The sequence below is a fragment of the Apis mellifera genome, linkage group LG5, assembly GCF_003254395.2.
Source record: "Apis mellifera strain DH4 linkage group LG5, Amel_HAv3.1, whole genome shotgun sequence".
Lineage (NCBI taxonomy): Eukaryota > Metazoa > Arthropoda > Insecta > Hymenoptera > Apidae > Apis > Apis mellifera.
In genome coordinates, this window is record NC_037642.1 from 9,337,290 (window position 1) to 9,356,491 (window position 19,202).

A 19,202-nucleotide genomic window follows, 5' to 3' on the forward strand; every position below is an offset into this window, starting at 1 on the left:
GAAACTTTAATATATAAAAAAAAAAAAAACCATAAAAGAAGAAAAGAATAATAAATTAAATGAATGTGTATACAAATACGCGTTTGATAAAGCATTTAAAGCTTAAAAATTAAAATTGACACGTAACAAAATTTTTCCTGTGAATATATCCTCATTCATATAAAGGAAATAAAAACCTCAGTATCAGTAGTTATATACTGCAAAAAAGATATGATATTTCTTATTTAATTATATAATGATTTGTATTATTTTTTAAAATTTCGTTTTTCATTCATTCATCATTGTATATTATTTGATATATTTGTTTGTCAAATTATTATGAATGTAAAGTGTTTTTAATTCTTGTTAAGTCTTACATTAATTGCATTTTATTTATCAAATCTTGTTTTCTTCAATTCTTTTTTATTTTTTTATCATTTCTTTTTATTCGTTTGATATTATGTCATATTATGTCTCTATTTCTTTTCTGATCGTTTCATTCCATATGTATTGTCCACCGAAATGTTATACTTACTTTGATCTTTCGAACAGCAGAAAACTTGCCATTAATTACATTAGTTGCCATAGTTCTCTCGGTTTCGTTTTTGCGTTAGAGAGGAAGTTACACATAGAGTTATTTAGATATAAATAAATGAAACTGCAAAAATAAAAGAAGAGAAGTAAGAAAGAAAGAAAAAAAAAGAACCAGTGAGAAAAATAAATTTGAAAAAAATTAATGCCACAATATATTCTGTAAATATTAATTTGCGTATTATATATATATATAAATTTAATTATATATATAAATATATATATATAACATATTAATTATACTATTATAAAAAATATATTATTATTAATTGTAATTTTTATTTTATTTTTTTTTATTTTTTTTTCTTCTTATCCTTATTATCATCGTTGTTGATCATTTTTTGTTAACTCTTTATTTTGTTATATTTACTGCGGTATTACATAAAAATTTTTCGAAAATAATCGCCTTGTGATTCTTGCATAGTAGTTTCGATAATTCTTGAATTTAAATAAATCTCAAGCACAAGATTAATAATCCCAATCAGAAGGAATGTTTTCGTATTTTATTTTTTCGAATTTTCAATATATCGGGGAAAAAATTATATTTTCAGATATAAATTATATTTATTAACTTTTTGTGCAATTCTATCACGGACTATGAAAAAGAAAAAAAAAAAAAAGAAAACGAAATTGTTAAACTTTGTAATATCCGTAGGTATACGATTGCGTAATGATATGCTTCTTCACGGATGGAAACGTTGCGTTTTAAGACTATACATTAGAATTGTAAGTACGTAAGCGACAGAAACAGACACTTTTGCGAGATTAAAATAATCCCGAAGTTTTTTGAAAATAGTTCCCACTTTTACGTAATACAAAGAAAGATTTACAGATGCCATGGCCTTAAAAAACGTACATCTAAAAAAGTTCTTATAATATACATACATACAGCGGTATTTGACAGATATATTTTAACTGATATTATGTAATCGGTATCAATATCTTGTCGACAGAAAGTTGACAAGAGATGAATTTTTCATGCAGCTCAAATATCATTCAAGGAATTTTAGTAAAACGCAGTTTTATTAACAGATGTATATCATTTTACTGCTTTAAACCTCCATCAATTCAATGTATCTTTTTTTTTTTTTTTTTCATTTCTCCATGTTATATATTATCAATAATTTTATTTCAGTTAAATTTTACGATCCGTTAAAAAGTGGATATATATATATATATAAAAATAAACAAATATATATTTTGAATTTTGTAAAAATATGAAGTACGAGATTCAATTAATGTGTATATGCTAATATCTAAACAACGTTTTTAATATTGTTACTAATACTTTGATACATTGAAATCGATGAAGGTTTAAAAAACGATAAACAAGAGGTTAAGTTGCGATTTCATGAAACGTGAAACGCATAAACGCAGCCTTACATTGTATTTTCATATAGTACAACACGCCGATACGTGGAAATAATAATCGATAAGTTGGTCGTTTTTGTATTCTCGGGTCTACTTGTTATCGATTGCGATCGAGATGAATCGCCGTGTTTTCGATACATAGGACGTTCAGTGCTTCCGAACCGAACGAACTGTATATTCTTTGATTCGATGATCACGTTCGCTGTTTATCGATATTAGAGTGTCCAAGTAAGAATTATTACTTTAATTATTATTATTTATCTTAGAAACTATTAGAGAAAAATTTTTCAAGTAAAAATTATTATTTAATATCTTAAGGATTACGTGATAATCGTATTAATTTTTTGTAAGTTAGAAAAATTACTTAGAAAAATGATTTCTGTTTTTTTAATGGTAATCCTATATTTTTTTTTTTGGCTGATTGTGACTCTCGAAATAAATATAAATATATTTATAACGCAAAGTCATATAAAAAGGATTACGTTATAAACTTATATACTTCTTTTGTATGAATATATATATATATTTGAAAAATCGATTTTTCTTTTATAGTTTCAAAGATAATCAAGGTGTTAATTTTTATTGGGACATCTTGTATAGTAGGAATGGTATTATAATAACAGTGTCTTACCCAGGAGAGCATCTTACGATTTGCGCGATTTATATTGAAAGGATAAGGTTAAATTGAGACGACCGGAAATAACATGAGAGGCAGAAAGAAAAATAAGAGGAAAAAAGAGCTGTATTACGTGTAAGCGAGAAAGAGTAGTTATCAGGATAGATAGTCAGAGTTTTGTAAGTGAAAAAAGAGCAAAACATCTATTTTTCACGAGACGGCGATCGTGAAAATATGTACAATAAGTTCAATTGTAAATACGTCACGCGTAAATATCTTACTTAAGTATATATATATATATAATATCGTTCGAAGAAACGATCATAATAATAATTATAATAATATCAATATACTAGCCGTAAGGCCAAAAACTTTGCTCCTTAAAAATACTTTTCTAAGTAGACAAAACAGAAAAGAAAAAAAAACGCGCGTTTAAACGAGTCATTGTTTTTTAGCTAAGTAAACTCGATTTCCACGCTTTAACGTTATATATAAAAAAAAAAAAAATACTGCAAAGGAAAAAAAAACGAAAAATGATAGATTACGGTTGGTATTCAATAATACCGAAAGGATAAAAATATTAAACAAGCAAGATGACGAGACTTTTTTGTATGAACTAATTTTTTTCATATAATTCGCGTTTATTAGAATATAAGATGATTGATATAAATCGTTGAATATAATACGTCGTCGCAATACACGAGATGATGAAATGAGTATAAAAGAAAAAGGAAATAACTGAAGTCGATATATATTTAGAAACGAGTATATGGAAAATATTAATCGAAATTTAATTAAAACATTCTCGATTCCATCGAGATCGAGGATGAAAGAAGCAATACAATATTGTATTGTAAAAGTATTAAATACGTGTGGATTTATTTTAATTATTTTCCGTTTTCACACGCTAAAAGATGAAAAATGAAAAAGAGAGAAAAACGAAAAACCGGTAAATGACGTACTGATATATTTAAAGAACTTATGTATACATAGGAATGGAGAAAGGGAGATGTCTGCATAGGAATTGAAAAAAAAAAAAATAATAAATTTTATCTTTGGTGCATAAAGGAAATATAAAAATCAATTAATGATCATTAATGATTATTATTTAATCATTAAAGCAAAAAAGAAACAGGAGAAAAAAAAATGGCCTATATATAGAAAAGAATCGTTCTTCTTTAATTTTTTTTTATTTTTCTTAGGCGAAACCGACGGACTGTATAGCGTATAGACGTAATAAATTTAGCGATCAAAAAGTGGACTCGAATTCTAGAGATGAGGAGAGAAAAGAAGACAACGCACTTACGATCATTTTCTTTTTAAATGTAAAACTCGCACTTGCACTCTATTTATCTTTTTCTGCGTTCTATGATGTTCGCGCGGCGACAAACTGTATTATTCAAGTGTATAATAGACCACTTAGCCCATAAACCGATATAAAAGATATTAATTCGATAATTGGACTCGATCAACGTTCTTGTCCAAGGTGATGCAGCCAAGATTATTTTTATCCCTTTGAAAACGCCGACCTAAACAATATATAATATATTAATCTCGAAAAATTTCGTCAATAGGAATTTTTGTTACTCAATTTTGTTCAATATTTATTTAAAAAGGGAAGACAAAAGTTTCTCGATAGTTTTATTTTTTAAAACAAAAATTCTGCTATAATTCGAACGGTGTACAACGCAATGCAGAAATCAAAAAAAAAAAAAAAAATAAATTGACTGTATCGTCTTGCGCATGCCTGTGTATTATAGTGAAACGCACGAATTATCATGTGTCATATAAATATATACATATAAATATAAAATATATATATATATATATAAATACAAGAAATATATATATAAATAACTAACAATAATGATAATAATTAAGTACCTTACGTATAAGCAGTATCCAAGAAATCCGAACTAGTTGCACCAAGTGCCATAGTCCATAGGTCACAGTACGTTTAACATAGCGAGGGTGAGACTATTCGTAGCAGTTGCTAGGAATGAAAGAAAAGAAAAAGTATAAAAAAAAAAATGGGGAAAAACTGAAAAAAAAAACATCCACATAGAATGAATAAAAAAAAAAAAAAAAAGAAAGGAGAAAACGAAAAAAAGAAAAAGCAGGTCGAACACAGGTAGAGTTCGACGACTAGCTATGTCGTGTTCTTATTGCTTATTGTTAAGGCAAACGAGCGCGAAGCAGCAGCAAGCAATCAGCTAAAAACACGCAAGGAAGAAAAAAAAAAAAGTAAAGGGAGAAAGAGAAGGAAAGTTATGTAGTCCGTGTGACCCGAGATTTCCAATGGGCCGGTTTCGCCCATCTTTTGGAGAACGTTTTAGAGCATAAAGCAGACACCAATATGACAATATAATAATGAAATTAATTTCCGGCTCGGTTACTATTACCCATTGCCTCCACATCCCCTTTAAAAGAAACTTGAAAGGAAAAACGAAAAAAAAAGAAAAAAAAAAACAAACAAACAAAACACCGGACATCCATTTATTGTACAATTTCGCCGTTTATTTTTCGACACATTAGTACATGCGATTAGACGTGGATCCCGGCTCGCGTAATCCATGCGTTCCCCGACAAAAGAGATAAAGAATGCGAGAGAGAGAGAGAAAGATCGAACGAGCGTGAGAGAGGGAGAGAAAGGAAAAGAAGAAACACAACTGTAAAACACATTATGGCCGTGAATGAATCGAAGCGAGATGCGTGTGACCGTTCTTTTTTTTTTTCTTTTTGCGAGAACATTATCAATTATCTTAAAGGAAGAAAAAAATGACAAAAAAAACTGTAGTAACGTCGCAATTGTATGTTGTAAACATTACTATTTCAAATATAATGTCATTATTAACAGGAGAGAGTTTCTCACTTCCGATCATTCGCAGAGAACCTCGAACAGGATGAAATTTTTATTTTTTTTTTTTTTATATTTCAGCAGATTCAAGCAACGAAACACAGGATGTTCAAAAAAAGGTAAAATATTTTATTTTTAATACACATTCAATACCGATCATAAAACTTATAAATCTAGTCAATTGTCCGAATAAATGAATATCTCTATCTACTTAAATTATCTATTCCATACATTTGTTCAGTAAAAAATAATGTTAAAAAATAAAAATTAACCCTCTAGGTATTTTCTATAAATTTTATTTCTTGTTCATCAATTCTTTCGGGAAAAAAAAAACAATTGATCAATTTATCTCTACAATATTACTTTCCATTTATAAAAAAATCAATTAAAAAACAAACATCATTATGAGATGACTGTGGGGATGTTTTTAATAACTAAACAGTACATCCGAATTCAATGAACATTCTTGAACACAGCTTTTGTATCGCCTATATAGAAAGGGGTCGTGACGTGTCGTGAGGATTCGTTGCTATTCGCAAGTCATCGCGTGTGTGCGTTGCGCGGAGCATACATAGGGCCTATATATCGTGCAGAATCGAGAGCGTCGAAACACGAAGCGAGATCAGACTGACTTTACGAAAATCGATCGGCGCTCATCGTCGTCGGGTTAGCGACGCCTGCAAAGCGTGTCCATTGCAACGACGCGGTTACGAGAAAGCACCGCTGACCGGCTCTCTCTCTTATCACCCCCTGTCTTGCTCTCTCTTTTCCTGCCAGAGAACAACCCTCCAAATGTCGAGAAAGCTTTCGCGTTCTCTGAAACGGACAATCGGTCAGTTCGCGAAACAGTGCAAAAGAACAGTGTTCGCGTAAACGAAAGGTGAAATTTCTTCTATCTCGTCCCTTTACAATTGATCAAAATCGGGTAACGGATGTTGTCCAAAAAAGATATAAACGGAGAAACGAAGAAACGAAGAAAAATGAGTTCCTTCACGGTACGATGAAAAGCTTCCATAGTTAAAAGCTCGTCAAATTTGTAAGGTACATTATTCCTCCTCGATGAAAACGATGATTTTTATCCAACCAAGGGTGTAAGGAAAATATAAAATTATCCTTTTAATTATCATTATTGACAAAGCGTATCTGTGGGTTAATAAGAGCCGGCACTTTAAACACACTCGTGAAACGACAATAATTTTGAACACGTTTGTACACGACCTACTAAACTACAATCCATCGAGACACATCAAAGTTGATTCCAATTACATTTTCCAACCTCCCAAATCAATGCAAGCGAATTAATCCAAATACGAAAGCTTCCTCATTAATTCGACTCGACAAGGATGAAGATGAATACGATGATGTCAACCAGAATAACGTAAAAAAAAAAAAAAAAAAAAGAATCTTCAAATATCTGTATCTGTATTTTTAATCACAGAAAGTTCTCATTTACAAACGATCCGTTCTCGATGTGCGCTTTAAACAGAGAACGAGCAAAGGAAATTCGACCGAAAGGTTCCTACAGCAGTAGAATTAATCGGTGAACTGTGAGTCCTGCGCTCTGTCCCTTTATCATTTACTCCAGAGAAAGGGAAAGAGAGAGGAACGAAGAAAGTTGAGGCATCGTACGTTTGTCGAGCACACGAAACGGAGGAGGTGGGAGGAGGCCGTCTACCTCTCGACGTGGAATGATAATAAAGGAGAACCACGGGACAGACCGGCACAGGGCGACATTATGCAAAGAGCGGATCTGAATATACCGAATTTACCCCTTAGATCATTCCCCCTTGGAATGGCGATAGGGGTCCTGGCCGATATCGCGATCAAACTCATCATCAGTGGCTACGTACTCGCCGTGGTCGTGTACGTGAATGCCACAGGAAACTGGGATAAGGACGATGATTTAGGTACGTTGGCCACCTTTGCGGTGAAATTGTACGAAGAATAAAAGTCATAAAGATGATTTGGAAATAAAATATAAAATTCTATGTTTGTCTTTCAAGTGGGGATTAATTTATTGATGTGTTTATTATCAGAGATACGTGTCCGACTAAATATAAGTTGTATCTACTTAAATAGATATTCAGCTAATGTAAAATTTGAAATACAAACATTTGGTATTTGTTTCAAAGGTTAGCTGCGTTTTAAATAGCTTTTACGTGCACTGATCATATATCTAACCAAAGATCTGATTATTTGCTTATATTTATCTATTTATGAAACGAATAGTAAATGAAGAACTGTCGAAAGATTTCTAAATAATTATTATATAAATACTTTTGAAGGATTCGTAAGGAACTTGTCTAAGTATAATTCTCTATTTTTTTTTTTTTTAGTCGCAACTTTTGAAGTCAGTGCCGTTCTTGGACGTACCGCTAGATTGCCTTGTGACATTGAACCGTCCACGCGTGAAGATCGCGTATACATGGTGCTTTGGTTTCGCGACGATGCTGTGAAACCAATCTACAGGTATCGCATTCATCTCGAAACTTGAAAAGTTTCGGCTCGAGACAAATATTTGCACGATGAATGTCTTTTTTCCAGTTTCGACGTCCGAGGGAGATCATTTAACAAAGCTCTGAATTGGTCGGATAGCACCGTGGTCGGACCGAGAGCTTACTTCGTCACCATGACAAAACCAGCCACTCTTTCTCTAGAAGCTGTTCAACTGGACGATGAAGGAATCTATCGGTGTAGAGTAGATTTTAAAAATTCGCCCACAAAAAATTTTCAAGTGAATCTCACAGTAATAGGTAGGGATTCTATTATCTTGAAAAAAAAATATTTAGCATAGAAATTTTTAGAAAAAACTTCTAATTATTCTATTAAATTATTTTCAGTTCCACCCTATCAACTTTTAATTTACGACACTTCTGGTGTGGTGATAGGGGATACCGCAGGACCATTTCAAGTTGGTGTCGAGTTCGGTTTATCTTGCGAAGTAAGGGGAGGTAATTCTCATTTGTTCTCAACTCAATTTAAAATTGTAGCGTGAATTTCACAAAGTTGAAAATTGGATTTTTTTAAAATATAGGAAAACCAACACCGGTAGTCAGTTGGTTGGTTAACGAGAAAGAAGTGGATAGTAAATTAGAAGAAATTGGAAAGAATTTAGTTGTCAGTAAATTAACAATACCTCAATTAAGAAGAGAACATCGTAACACCACGTATAAATGTCGAGCCTGGAGCACAAATCTTATACCTCCATTAGAGAAAAGCATTCTTTTAGACGTTTATCGTAAGTGTTAAAAAAATTTGTATCGTCGAATTATTAATTTCACGCATGTGAAATACATACATATTTTTTTTTTTATTTTTTTTTTTTTATCATTTCTATCCTATCGTTTCAGTGAAACCGCTGTCGGTGAAAATTTTAACGAAACCAACGATTCTAGAGACGGAAAAAGATTACTCCATCACATGTGAGACTACGGGGTCGCATCCTCAAGCACGTATTACTTGGATGGAAGGAAACGCCATTTATCACAATGGCAAAGTATATATTGATGATTTGCTACAAATTTGTAAGATGTATATACATATATCATCATTCGCGGATGATTCAATTATGTAGGTACTCATTGGAGGTAATACTTCGGTGGTCATAAGTACGCTCATATTTTCACCGATCCCGGATGACCATGGAAAGATTCTCAAATGCCGAGGAGAAAATCCAAAACTGCCAGATGCATATCTAGAAGACTTTTTTCAATTAAATGTAGTTTGTGAGTATTTTCAACCATTATGTTTCTTATAAGAACAATATTCAAGTAATAATTGTATACTTTTCACAGTTCCACCTAAAGTACAATTACATTTGGGCAGTACCTTAAATGCAGAAAAAATAAAAGAAGGTGATGATGTTTATTTTGAGTGCAAAGTTCGGGCTAATCCAGAACACCATAAAATTACGTGGAAACACAACGTGAGTAACTTATTGTTAGTATCAATTTATTTGTCATAATGTTAATCATAATAATTAATAATATTGTCAAATAATTCAAGGATGTGATATTAACACAAAATCAATCGGCTGGAATAATTATGAGTACCCAGAGTCTTGTGCTGCAAAAAATAGGTCGTGATAATGCCGGAAATTATACATGTCTTGCAAGTAATGATCGAGGTGAAACCACAAGTCCAATAGTAACTTTAAGAGTACAATGTAAGTATAAAATATATTATAAATATTGTAATTAATAAATAATTTATCTATATGTATATTCTATGTATATCTTATCTATCTTATCTATATCTATATTCTATATATTCTAATTATGTGTATTTTTTGTATCTATATATTCATTATTATATATTATATTCATTGTATTCCATTTTTCAATTTATTTTCTTCATCTCTGTTTAGTTGCACCTGTATGCAAAGCAAAAGAAGTATCCGTTATTGGAGCATCATTAGAAGAATCAGTAAAGGTTCGTTGCGAAGTGGAAGCTGATCCTAACAAAGTAGAATTTGTTTGGGAGTTCAATAATAGCGGTGAAAATTTCGAAGTTGCACCAGCAAAATTTGACGATAATAATGGAACAACTAGTGAACTTATTTATACTCCAGTTTCTGAAAGAGATTATGGAGCTTTAACGTGTTGGGGAAGAAACGCGATAGGAAAGCAAGAAGCACCTTGTATCTATCAAATCATTCCAGCAGGTAATTTGTGAAATATATTTGTGAATATATTGTAAAATTTCATAATTTATATTAAATTTATATTAAATACATATGAAATTTCATATTAAATATAATTATTCCATGTGAAAAAAGATCAACTGAATTTATATTTCTAGTGAAACCAAATCCTTTGAATAACTGTACAATAAAAGCATCCCTAAATCAAAGTTCTGAAATCTTGGAAGTAGAATGTGTACCAGGATATGATGGTGGATTAAGACAAGAATTTCGATTAGAGGCATACGAAGTCCTTACTGGTAATTTAAGAGTAAATGCATCAAGTGTATCCGCAGATGTACCGATATTTAGAATCGCCGTAGCAGATCTTCTTCCAGCGACCCATTTTTACCTTGTTACTTATGCCGTAAATGCAAAAGGAAGAAGTGAAGTGAGTTTATTAGAAGATATTATGTTGAGAGACTCTGAAAAGCATACAGGTAAAAATAACATTTAGAAAGATTTTAAGATTATGTATTCTAACAGATCTATCTTCTAAGATAATATCAAATATTTAATATTAAATATTTATTATTGGCAATTTTTGTTTTAGATAGCGGAGTGAGTATGGTTCCTCTTATTTTGCTTCTTATTGGTTGTCTAATGGCATTTGGTGTCACTGTATTATCAGTGATGTTGATGATGTATCGACGCAGAGGTACTACTTCTCCGGTTCACATTGAGCCCTATATGAAACAACCAATAATTACTCCTCCAGATTCGAGGAATAATTCCATGCTTGATGTCACACACGGAGATCATACTTATTTCGTTGAATATACATTAAAACAAGTTACTGATTATGCGCTCAATAATCAGCCAGATATCATACAATCACCGCAAGGTAAACATTTTTTTCTTATTTCTGTTTATAATATAATACATAAATAAAATGATGAATTACAGATCAAGAAAAGATAAAACGTGAATCACAATTATTTTTACCTGTACGACCAGATACATTATTTGCACCATACGATATTCACAAACAAGGACTTCAAAGTAATAGATGCAGCGTAAGTATGCAAATAATATTATATTATATTATTAATATAAATGATAATAAATGATAACATTGATACATTTTGTAAATGTATTTTTTTTTTCAATTTTTATTATAGTCAAATCCATTCTTCACAAAGTCTTGGGAACCTATTAGTTTTAAAGCAGATCGTAATTTAATGAAGGAGATCATTATCGCCAACTCTATACCTGGTCCAGAAAGTTGTGTATAAAAAAATATATCTTTAAAAAACGAACGAGCCGAACATATCAAGAGGACCGATATTACAAAGCCTAAAAAACAATCGTACTGAATAATTATATTGACATTGAAAACGAATGTCAAATGAATTGCAACTGGTCTTCTTGTCGAGTTGGTGTAAATTGCACGACGGATTGGCACAGTACGAATATTACGACGTACATATTACACTGCTTACAGATCAAATGTCTCATCATTGAAAAATCTATGGAACTGAAAAAATTTAGGAAACGTCAAGACTAGTTGCATATTAACTAAATGCTACACATGGTGTATTATTCCAAGTTTAATATATTTTGTGTCAAGTCTTAGATGGTTTCCTTATTCCGATGAGAATTTCCCGCAAACACAACAATATCCAATATCTTCTCCGATGATTTATCTTAATTTGTTGTGTCTATCGTGCATATTTAAAATAATGCATGTTTGACGTGAGTGTATCGAAGTGATGTGACGCAAGATTTCCCATTATTACAAAGATATGCGTGAAAATAAATGCCATAAATTGATGCTATCAATGCAATAATTCCAGCAATTAATACTACTATACAAATTTTTCTTCGAATTCTTTTCAAAGCACATAAACACCATGCTTGACCAGTCGATATTGTAGTCTTTGGAACAAGTAAAGTTTTCGGTGTAGTTTCTCTTATGTTCTTATATGATATATACTCTGGTTCTTGCATATATTTTTTTTGCCATTCATTTGATATTGAAGATAATTCAAACTGAAAAAAAAATTTATATTAATCTTTTTTGATAATTATAAACTAGAATTTTCATTGATATTTAATTTAATGTTACTTGAGTATTATAAAATTTATGTATTTGTCGTCGAACTAACTGAATTATTTTACATTTCTCGTGTTTTAAATTTTTTATAAATTCATCTTGATCAATATCATAAATGCTCTGCTCATAAATTTTTTCGTCTTCGTATTTCTCAGGACATATATTTCCATCGCATATCATTTTTTACCTTACATGCCATTTTTCTGTGCAATAGAAAATTACAAATGAAATTCTAAAAAAAAGTTGAAATACTAATATATTTTATTAACATAATTTTGAAGTTTCAAGATATTTTCATAACCATTTTTTTAATTGAAAATTTAACGTAATGCATCATATTAAATCAATTGTACAAATCAGTATGAAAGTTTGTAACAAAATATCTATAAATTTTATTTATTAATTATTTATCTATAAAAACAATATAATTTTGTAGATCGAACCAATTACTTCGAGATATTTTAATTTAATTCGAGCACAAAAACATCAAGGATCTCCTTGTCGACCTCTACCTCTACCTAGAAAGAAAATAAAATGTCCAGATTTTTGTGATAAAAATATTAAAAAAAAAAACATTGAGGAGAAAAAGTTTCCACGGATTAATATAAAAGAGAATATGGATGATCTAGACTGTCCATGGTGCAGATAATAATAAAAACTACATAATAAAAAATATATTTGGCATTTATTTTTAATTTTGTAAATTCAATAATACATTAAAATATATTCAAATATAAATAAATCACACCTTTTATTTAGCAGAAAAAATATAATAATTAAATATCTATATATACATATATAAAACATTTTTTTTATAAAATCTTATATTATCATTAAATTGTTATAAATCAATTATTAATTAATTTTTGGTTTCTTTTCTGGTGGTGGTTTCATATCCTTTTTTTCTGTTTTTATTTCTTGTTTAATTTCCATTGCTAAAAAATTAACAAAGATTTATTTTTATGCTTAAAATATCTTTTAAGAAATAAAGAATTAAGCACTTACAAGGTTCTATAGCTTGATGTATTGGCTTTGGAACAGGTAATGGAAATTTTCGTGTAAGTTCAGCAAGTAACATATCAACTCTTTGACGCTGAAATAAAGAACTTGGTTCTTCACGAACAGGTGTCTCTTTTTTTGCTGCCATAGCTTTTCCATTTTTAAAATCCCAATAATAACCTTTACTAGGATGATACCTTGAACACGAACTAGCTTCTTCAAAAGCAGATTGTAAATGATGTACTGTAGATAACTATAAAATATAATTTTATATATTAACAATATATTTTAATAATGTTCATAAAAATTTTCAATAAATCAAAAATCATAAATCAATAAAATATACCAATCTAGAGCTCACAACTGATGCCAAATCAGGAGCTTGATACACAACACCTGCAATAATATAATAATCTGCAAGTGGTGCTGCTAAAGTTGGAGAATGACGATGTTGCTTTCTGATTACATATAAAATAGGAGCTTGTACATGTAAAAGAATATATTCCAATCCAGTCATATTTCTGAAATTAAATATTTATATTATTATTATTATATATTATATTTAAATATTTATATTATTTTTTTAAATGATATTTTCATTCATGTTACTTACTGTAATTGATCAGGACTTAAACGTTGCATTTTAACAATTTCATTATTACATGTTCTATCATAGAAAGGATTACTCCTCTCTGAAAAATAATCCATTATATTATTTGGATTTAATACAGGAATCCATGCACTGTCATGCCAAGAAAGTCCCAAAGGATTTTCTATCAAATAACAACAAGAGGTTAGAAAAAACATAAATAAATTTATTATATTAATTATATTGATGATTTCATTTTCATGTTACCTGTTACAGCAGGTCTTCCAGATAACATTTTTATTTTAAATTAATAAAATATGATTATTAAATATTATAATGATTTAAAATAATTCAAAATATTCGTTTTTTATTTACACAATTTAGTATTGATTATACAACTTGTTTTCCTCAAAAATTCAAATATAACACTTTTTTATTTATAATTATAAACATATATATAAACAATTTATATATGTATAAATATTATTATTTATTTATATTAAATACTAAGAAATTAGAAACTATCAAACAAATCAGCAAATAAATCAACTACTATGATCATTAATGGTTCTCATATATCTTAAATATTCAAATTTTCAAATCTAAAATATTAATAAAAAAAAAAAATAAAAAAATAAATGAAGATTTATAAACATTTTTTTTATTCTTTTTTTTTTTATATACAATAAATATAAAAAAGCTCGCTTATATTCTTGCAATTATTTGAAATCGTTTCATTGAAAAATGTTATTGACCATCACTGTTGAAATAAAGAATACAGGACATTGTTCACATATAGAATAGAGGCTACTTAAAAAATGGGTCAAATGCAAAAAAAGATATTCGTGTTTAAAAGAGAATAGGTCATGGACATGTTCCAATAAAATAAGAAGAAAATTTATATATTAATTTATGAAATTATTTACATTTTTTATAAATGAAATATATCTAAGAATAAAATAAAAAGTCAAATAAATGAAATTACTAAAAATTTAAATCATACTAAAAAATTAATTAAAAAATTATTTCTATAAAATAAAATATTCTTTATTAATTAACTGAAATACTATAAATATAATAAAGATTAATAATGTAATATTGACTATGAATGAAATATAGAATAAAAATCGTTAATTTTCTTTTATTATATTAGATATTTGATCACATATAAAAGATGTATATTTGTAGTTTGTAAAATATATTTTTGAATGAGGTATATATTTTATAATATTGCTGGGTACAAGAATTTTACATAATAGTGGGGATATGTTCAACAGAAGTATCATTCTTGGCTCAAGATGATATTAATCTCAGAGCTATTTCTACACGAGATATATCCAGGTGAAGCACAGTGACTTTTAAATTTAATTATTAGATTCTTATTATTTAATTAGAAAAATACGGTAAGGACATCTATGTGAAACTATTTATATATTACACTTGTTCACATTGACACATGTTACTTTTTATTTTTTTGACATCTTTCAATCACAAGTTGTCGCACAATTTTCTATTTAAAGTTAGAAGAATTTTCCAAATATGATCTTTTTTTTGAAATATTTTTTGCATAATTAATATAAAATATATATTATTCAATCTATTGAATTTTTGTTTTCTATCTTTGTATTATAATTTATATAAAAATATATTTTTATCGCAAATTTATTTTATATTATCTTTTTTTTATAAAGAGATTTTATTTTGAATATTTATTTAATGACTATAAATTATTTCTTTCTTTTTTTTTTTTCAAAAAAAATTATATATATATTATAAAAATTATAATTATAAAAATAATTATTTTATCGTTAATTCTTATTATAATTTTTTTTATATTTTTAATTTATTTTGAAATTATAATTATAATTGTTTAAAACTTTTACAGTTTTATTTCTAAAATATATTAAAATTAAAAAAATTTTTTAGTTAAATTATCATAATAATAATTTTTTAAACATTACATTATAATAATTTATGATTACAGAAAAAAATATGACCACTATTGACAAGGAATATAAAATAATACCACTTCATAAAAGACCAGATTTAATTCCAGATTGTTGTACATTATTGAATTCTGAATGGCCAAGAAGTGAAACTGCACGGTATATTATAATTTTTAATTTAAAAAATTTCTATTTGAAAATGAAATGAATTCCTATGTATAATAGGTTAAAATTTCTGAATGTATCATGTGATGAATTTCCCACATGTCTTATATTAGTTGACAAAGAAGATAGAGTACTTGGTCATTGTAAAATATCTTTAATACCTAGATTACGTCACAGTTGCTTTATACAATCAGGTAAATATAATTATAAAAAAAAAATGGAATATGTATGTATATTTTCAAAACAAAATTTAATTTCTTATTTCATATATTAGTAATAATTGACTACCAGTGTAGATCTCAAGGACTTGGATCTAAATTATTACGTGGAGCTGAAGAACATGTAGCAAAAAAAGGAATTAAAAATGTATATTTAATAACTAAAGGTCAAGAAGTTTTTTACTTTAAAAATGGTTATAAAACTTGTGATCCATTTAAAGCATCAGGAATTAATGATGTTGTATATTCTAGTGCAGCATTTACTAAAGCAAAACTTAAGGAGAAAAGTACACAGTGTTGTGGTCCACCACCACCTCCAATGCCAAACTTTCAAATGCCAAAGTTTTATGATTTAGGTGTTATAACACACAGAACACATATGGTAAAAAAATTATCATTACAATAGTAAAACAATAATGAACAATTTTCTTTTTACACATAAGATTTTTTATATATTCCATTATGTATATTATTTATTTATTTATCTAGAAAATTATTTTTTTAATTTTAATTTTAATTGCTTTTAAATGTAGAAATGTTTCTCATGCATACATGTCATTCATATATTACAAATCATAATTTACAATCATTCCAATAGATATTTAAAAACGTAGATATTCTCTAAAAAAATTAACAATTTCTTTTGTACAAATTAAACATAGTAAATTTTTAAATTTATTATTTACTTTTTTATATCTCAAAAATAAACAAAATTTTATAAAATACTTTTAAGTTTTTTACATATTACAAAATATTTTTTGTTATATTATGCAGTGTTAGCAATACCACAAACTTTTTGATAATGTTCTGTTTGTTGAAGACTTTCAATAAGAAAAGCACCTAAATCATGTTTGGAAATAGCTCGACCTGGAGATTCATTATATTTCACTATATATTTTGAATTTGGTACATCTGCAAATTCATAAAATATTAATTTTTTTGAATTGTAAAAATATATAAATATACATATATATATTAATAATTTCTTAAAAAATTATAAGTGATATAACATTTATTATAATAAACACCTGCAATATGAGGTGGTAATACTGCAATCCATTTTAATTGACTTTCTTTAAGAAGATCAAACATACGTTGATGATCTGCATTTAAATCTTTAAATATATTAGGTACTGTTTCAGGTTTATAAAATAAAAATGCTGTAAAAAAAATAAAATGCTATTAAAAAATATATCAACCAATTCTAAATTAAAAGAAAAGATTTTATAGAAAAGTTAAAATTACAAATTATAAAAAATTTACCAGATAAACAAACAGATACTACTTCTACACTGTGCATTTTCATAGCATCTATTATATTTTTCATACCAGTAGACAATATTGTGGTTGGACCTAAATAAAAATTGAACTCATATTAAGTAAAAAAATATTATAATATATTATAATATTTAATTATAATATATTTTATAATAATCATATTTTATATTAAAAAAAGATATTTACTTAAATCATTTCGTGTACCAAGCACAACAACCACTGCATCTGTATTAGATATTGCATTTGAAACTTGTTCTTTGTTAGTAACATCTCCAATAATTATTTCAATTTTATTTTTTAAATTCATTGGAACTTTGTTTTCATCTCTCACAAATACCTTTATATTTAATCCTAAATTTTTTATATGATTAATGAAAAAAAAATAAAATTAATTTTACAAGATTTACACTTTTCAAATATATTAGTTTGTATTTTCTTAAGAAAATTAAAAAAAAATTTATTTGATTATTAATTTTTTTATTAAAATCATTCTTTGTAAATATATTAAACATATATAAAAATACACAGAATTAAATACATATACATGTTTAATAACATTCATTAAATTTCATTCATATTATATTTTAAATAATTAAAATCACTTTTTGGCACACATTAATGAAATAGAAAATAAATAACATTTTACCCTTATTTACAGCACTATTTAAAGCACATAATCCTGTATTTCCCGTAGCTCCAAATATCACTATTCTATTCATGGCGATACAATTGCTATAGTAAATTCGCTATTTCTATTACGTAAAATTATAATCACTACATAAAAGTGCTATGTCATATTTATATAGAATTTAAAATCCTAATCTTTTAAATCAAAATAATAAATTTTTATCAGAAATTTTTATCTCATTTCGAAAGATTTGCATATAAATTCAGTTAAGATATATATATTTGTTAAACAATTATTTTTAATAAATTTTAAACATGAAATTGCTGTTGTTTTTTTTATATGCTATTGATATATATATTATACAATACTTAATATTTTGCCTATAAATTAGATAAAAAAAGTAAATAGAATTTATATTAATGGCATTGTTTTATTGATGAATATTGTAAGCTTTAACTTATCAATACTTATTAATTACTTAGTTTATTATTAAATCAAAGAAATATGCATATCGATTTTTTTTTTATTTGCTTTTTTTATCTAAAATAATAATATATAACAAAATTTATATATATATATATATATATATATATATATATATATATATATATCATAAATCAAATAAAAATTTTTATATATTCTATATATATTTTATTAAAATATATAAATTTTTTATGAGACAACATGTATTTATATATGTGTGTATACGTATATATTGAGAACATGGATTTTTTAATTTTTAATATATATTACACGTATTTTAATATATATTTTATGACTTAATTTAATGATTTGTTATCTTAATATAACATACAGGATATCTTAAATATAAATTAAATATAGATTATAGATTTTTAAAGTAATTTCACGTAATATTTTTCTTTATAAAAACTTCCGTTATTGTTTTGTTAATGAATTATACGAAAAATATTGGCCAATCACGAAACGCATAAACTAGTTCGCAGTAGTATTGGCAAAACACAAACAAATCTAAATAATATGTGTTGAAAAAACTTGTCGAAAGAAAAATGTTGTATGAAATTATATTAAAAATTTCTATATTTTTGTGATACTTTATATAATGAAATTGATTTAAAAATAATTGGTAAATTGGTAAAAATAATTACGTTTATAAATAATTATTGATTGTATTATATACAATAATCTATTTAATAAGTTTGATATTTCAATTAAAAAATTTTATATTTTATTCATTTTTTGAATTGTA

The 19,202-nt window shown here is 27.1% G+C and overlaps 4 protein-coding genes and 1 long non-coding RNA gene across 8 annotated transcripts; 3 read left to right on the forward strand and 2 right to left on the reverse strand.

Annotated features, from left to right (window-relative positions):
* The first annotated feature begins 828 nt into the window (after nucleotides 1-828).
* LOC107964499 lies at nucleotides 829-5,416 on the forward strand. The gene is made up of 2 exons (XR_001703102.2): nucleotides 829-2,169; nucleotides 2,577-5,416. It is a non-coding gene; the product is annotated as an uncharacterized LOC107964499 (long non-coding RNA).
* Nucleotides 5,417-5,805: 389 nt separating this feature from the next.
* LOC413370 (hemicentin-2) lies at nucleotides 5,806-11,670 on the forward strand. Its single transcript, XM_396815.6, has 14 exons — nucleotides 5,806-7,321; nucleotides 7,751-7,883; nucleotides 7,959-8,167; nucleotides 8,255-8,365; nucleotides 8,449-8,652; nucleotides 8,765-8,910; nucleotides 8,989-9,139; nucleotides 9,209-9,339; nucleotides 9,420-9,579; nucleotides 9,781-10,077; nucleotides 10,215-10,535; nucleotides 10,649-10,939; nucleotides 11,002-11,111; nucleotides 11,217-11,670. Exons 1-14 carry the CDS (start codon nucleotides 7,150-7,152, stop codon nucleotides 11,328-11,330), a joined length of 2,550 nt encoding a protein of 849 aa, XP_396815.3. The 5' UTR covers nucleotides 5,806-7,149; the 3' UTR covers nucleotides 11,331-11,670.
* Nucleotides 11,671-12,903: 1,233 nt separating this feature from the next.
* LOC552449 (mediator of RNA polymerase II transcription subunit 6) lies at nucleotides 12,904-14,034 on the reverse strand. Its single transcript, XM_624823.6, has 5 exons — nucleotides 14,007-14,034; nucleotides 13,764-13,923; nucleotides 13,497-13,671; nucleotides 13,157-13,403; nucleotides 12,904-13,086 (listed from the first exon to the last, which is right to left on the reverse strand). Exons 1-5 carry the CDS (start codon nucleotides 14,032-14,034, stop codon nucleotides 13,007-13,009), a joined length of 690 nt encoding a protein of 229 aa, XP_624826.3. The 3' UTR covers nucleotides 12,904-13,006.
* Nucleotides 14,035-14,887: 853 nt separating this feature from the next.
* LOC725478 (N-acetyltransferase 6) lies at nucleotides 14,888-16,698 on the forward strand. 3 transcript variants are annotated; one of them, XM_003251085.4, is made up of 4 exons: nucleotides 14,888-15,080; nucleotides 15,724-15,844; nucleotides 15,911-16,044; nucleotides 16,125-16,698. In XM_003251085.4, the coding sequence occupies exons 1-4, from the start codon at nucleotides 15,038-15,040 to the stop codon at nucleotides 16,472-16,474; spliced, it is 648 nt and encodes a 215-aa protein (XP_003251133.1). In that variant the 5' UTR covers nucleotides 14,888-15,037; the 3' UTR covers nucleotides 16,475-16,698. The 3 variants fall into 3 exon arrangements, with proteins under 3 accessions (XP_003251133.1, XP_003251134.1, XP_001121320.1); XM_003251086.4 differs by having other exon boundaries at nucleotides 14,893-15,142; XM_001121320.5 differs by lacking the exon at nucleotides 14,888-15,080 and adding an exon at nucleotides 15,167-15,258.
* Nucleotides 16,529-18,145, reverse strand: LOC412445 (flavin reductase (NADPH)). Of its 2 annotated transcripts, XM_395902.7 has the most exons (5): nucleotides 17,993-18,145; nucleotides 17,533-17,697; nucleotides 17,332-17,421; nucleotides 17,097-17,228; nucleotides 16,529-16,980 (listed from the first exon to the last, which is right to left on the reverse strand). In XM_395902.7, the coding sequence occupies exons 1-5, from the start codon at nucleotides 18,063-18,065 to the stop codon at nucleotides 16,835-16,837; spliced, it is 606 nt and encodes a 201-aa protein (XP_395902.2). In that variant the 5' UTR covers nucleotides 18,066-18,145; the 3' UTR covers nucleotides 16,529-16,834. The 2 variants fall into 2 exon arrangements, with proteins under 2 accessions (XP_395902.2, XP_016767934.1); XM_016912445.2 differs by lacking the exon at nucleotides 17,533-17,697 and having other exon boundaries at nucleotides 17,993-18,142.
* Between the last annotated feature and the right edge of the window lie 1,057 nt (nucleotides 18,146-19,202).

Coding starts and splice junctions, on each gene's coding strand:
- LOC413370 (XM_396815.6), top strand. CDS start 7,150: ATGCAAAGAGCGGATCTGAATATACCGAATTTACCCCTTAGATCATTC. Junction 7,884..7,958: donor GCTGTGAAACCAATCTACAG/GTATCGCATTCA, acceptor TCTTTTTTCCAG/TTTCGACGTCCGAGGGAGAT. Junction 10,940..11,001: donor TATCATACAATCACCGCAAG/GTAAACATTTTT, acceptor GATGAATTACAG/ATCAAGAAAAGATAAAACGT.
- LOC552449 (XM_624823.6), bottom strand. CDS start 14,034: ATGTTATCTGGAAGACCTGCTGTAACAG. Junction 13,404..13,496: donor CAGTTGTGAGCTCTAGATTG/GTATATTTTATT, acceptor TATATTTTATAG/TTATCTACAGTACATCATTT. Junction 13,087..13,156: donor ACATCAAGCTATAGAACCTT/GTAAGTGCTTAA, acceptor TTAATTTTTTAG/CAATGGAAATTAAACAAGAA.
- LOC725478 (XM_003251085.4), top strand. CDS start 15,038: ATGATATTAATCTCAGAGCTATTTCTACACGAGATATATCCAG. Junction 15,845..15,910: donor CCAAGAAGTGAAACTGCACG/GTATATTATAAT, acceptor TATGTATAATAG/GTTAAAATTTCTGAATGTAT. Junction 16,045..16,124: donor CAGTTGCTTTATACAATCAG/GTAAATATAATT, acceptor TTCATATATTAG/TAATAATTGACTACCAGTGT.
- LOC412445 (XM_395902.7), bottom strand. CDS start 18,065: ATGAATAGAATAGTGATATTTGGAGCTACGGGAAATACAGGATTATGT. Junction 17,698..17,992: donor AAATAGTGCTGTAAATAAGG/GTAAAATGTTAT, acceptor TAAAAAATTTAG/GATTAAATATAAAGGTATTT. Junction 17,422..17,532: donor TGGTACACGAAATGATTTAA/GTAAATATCTTT, acceptor ATTTTTATTTAG/GTCCAACCACAATATTGTCT.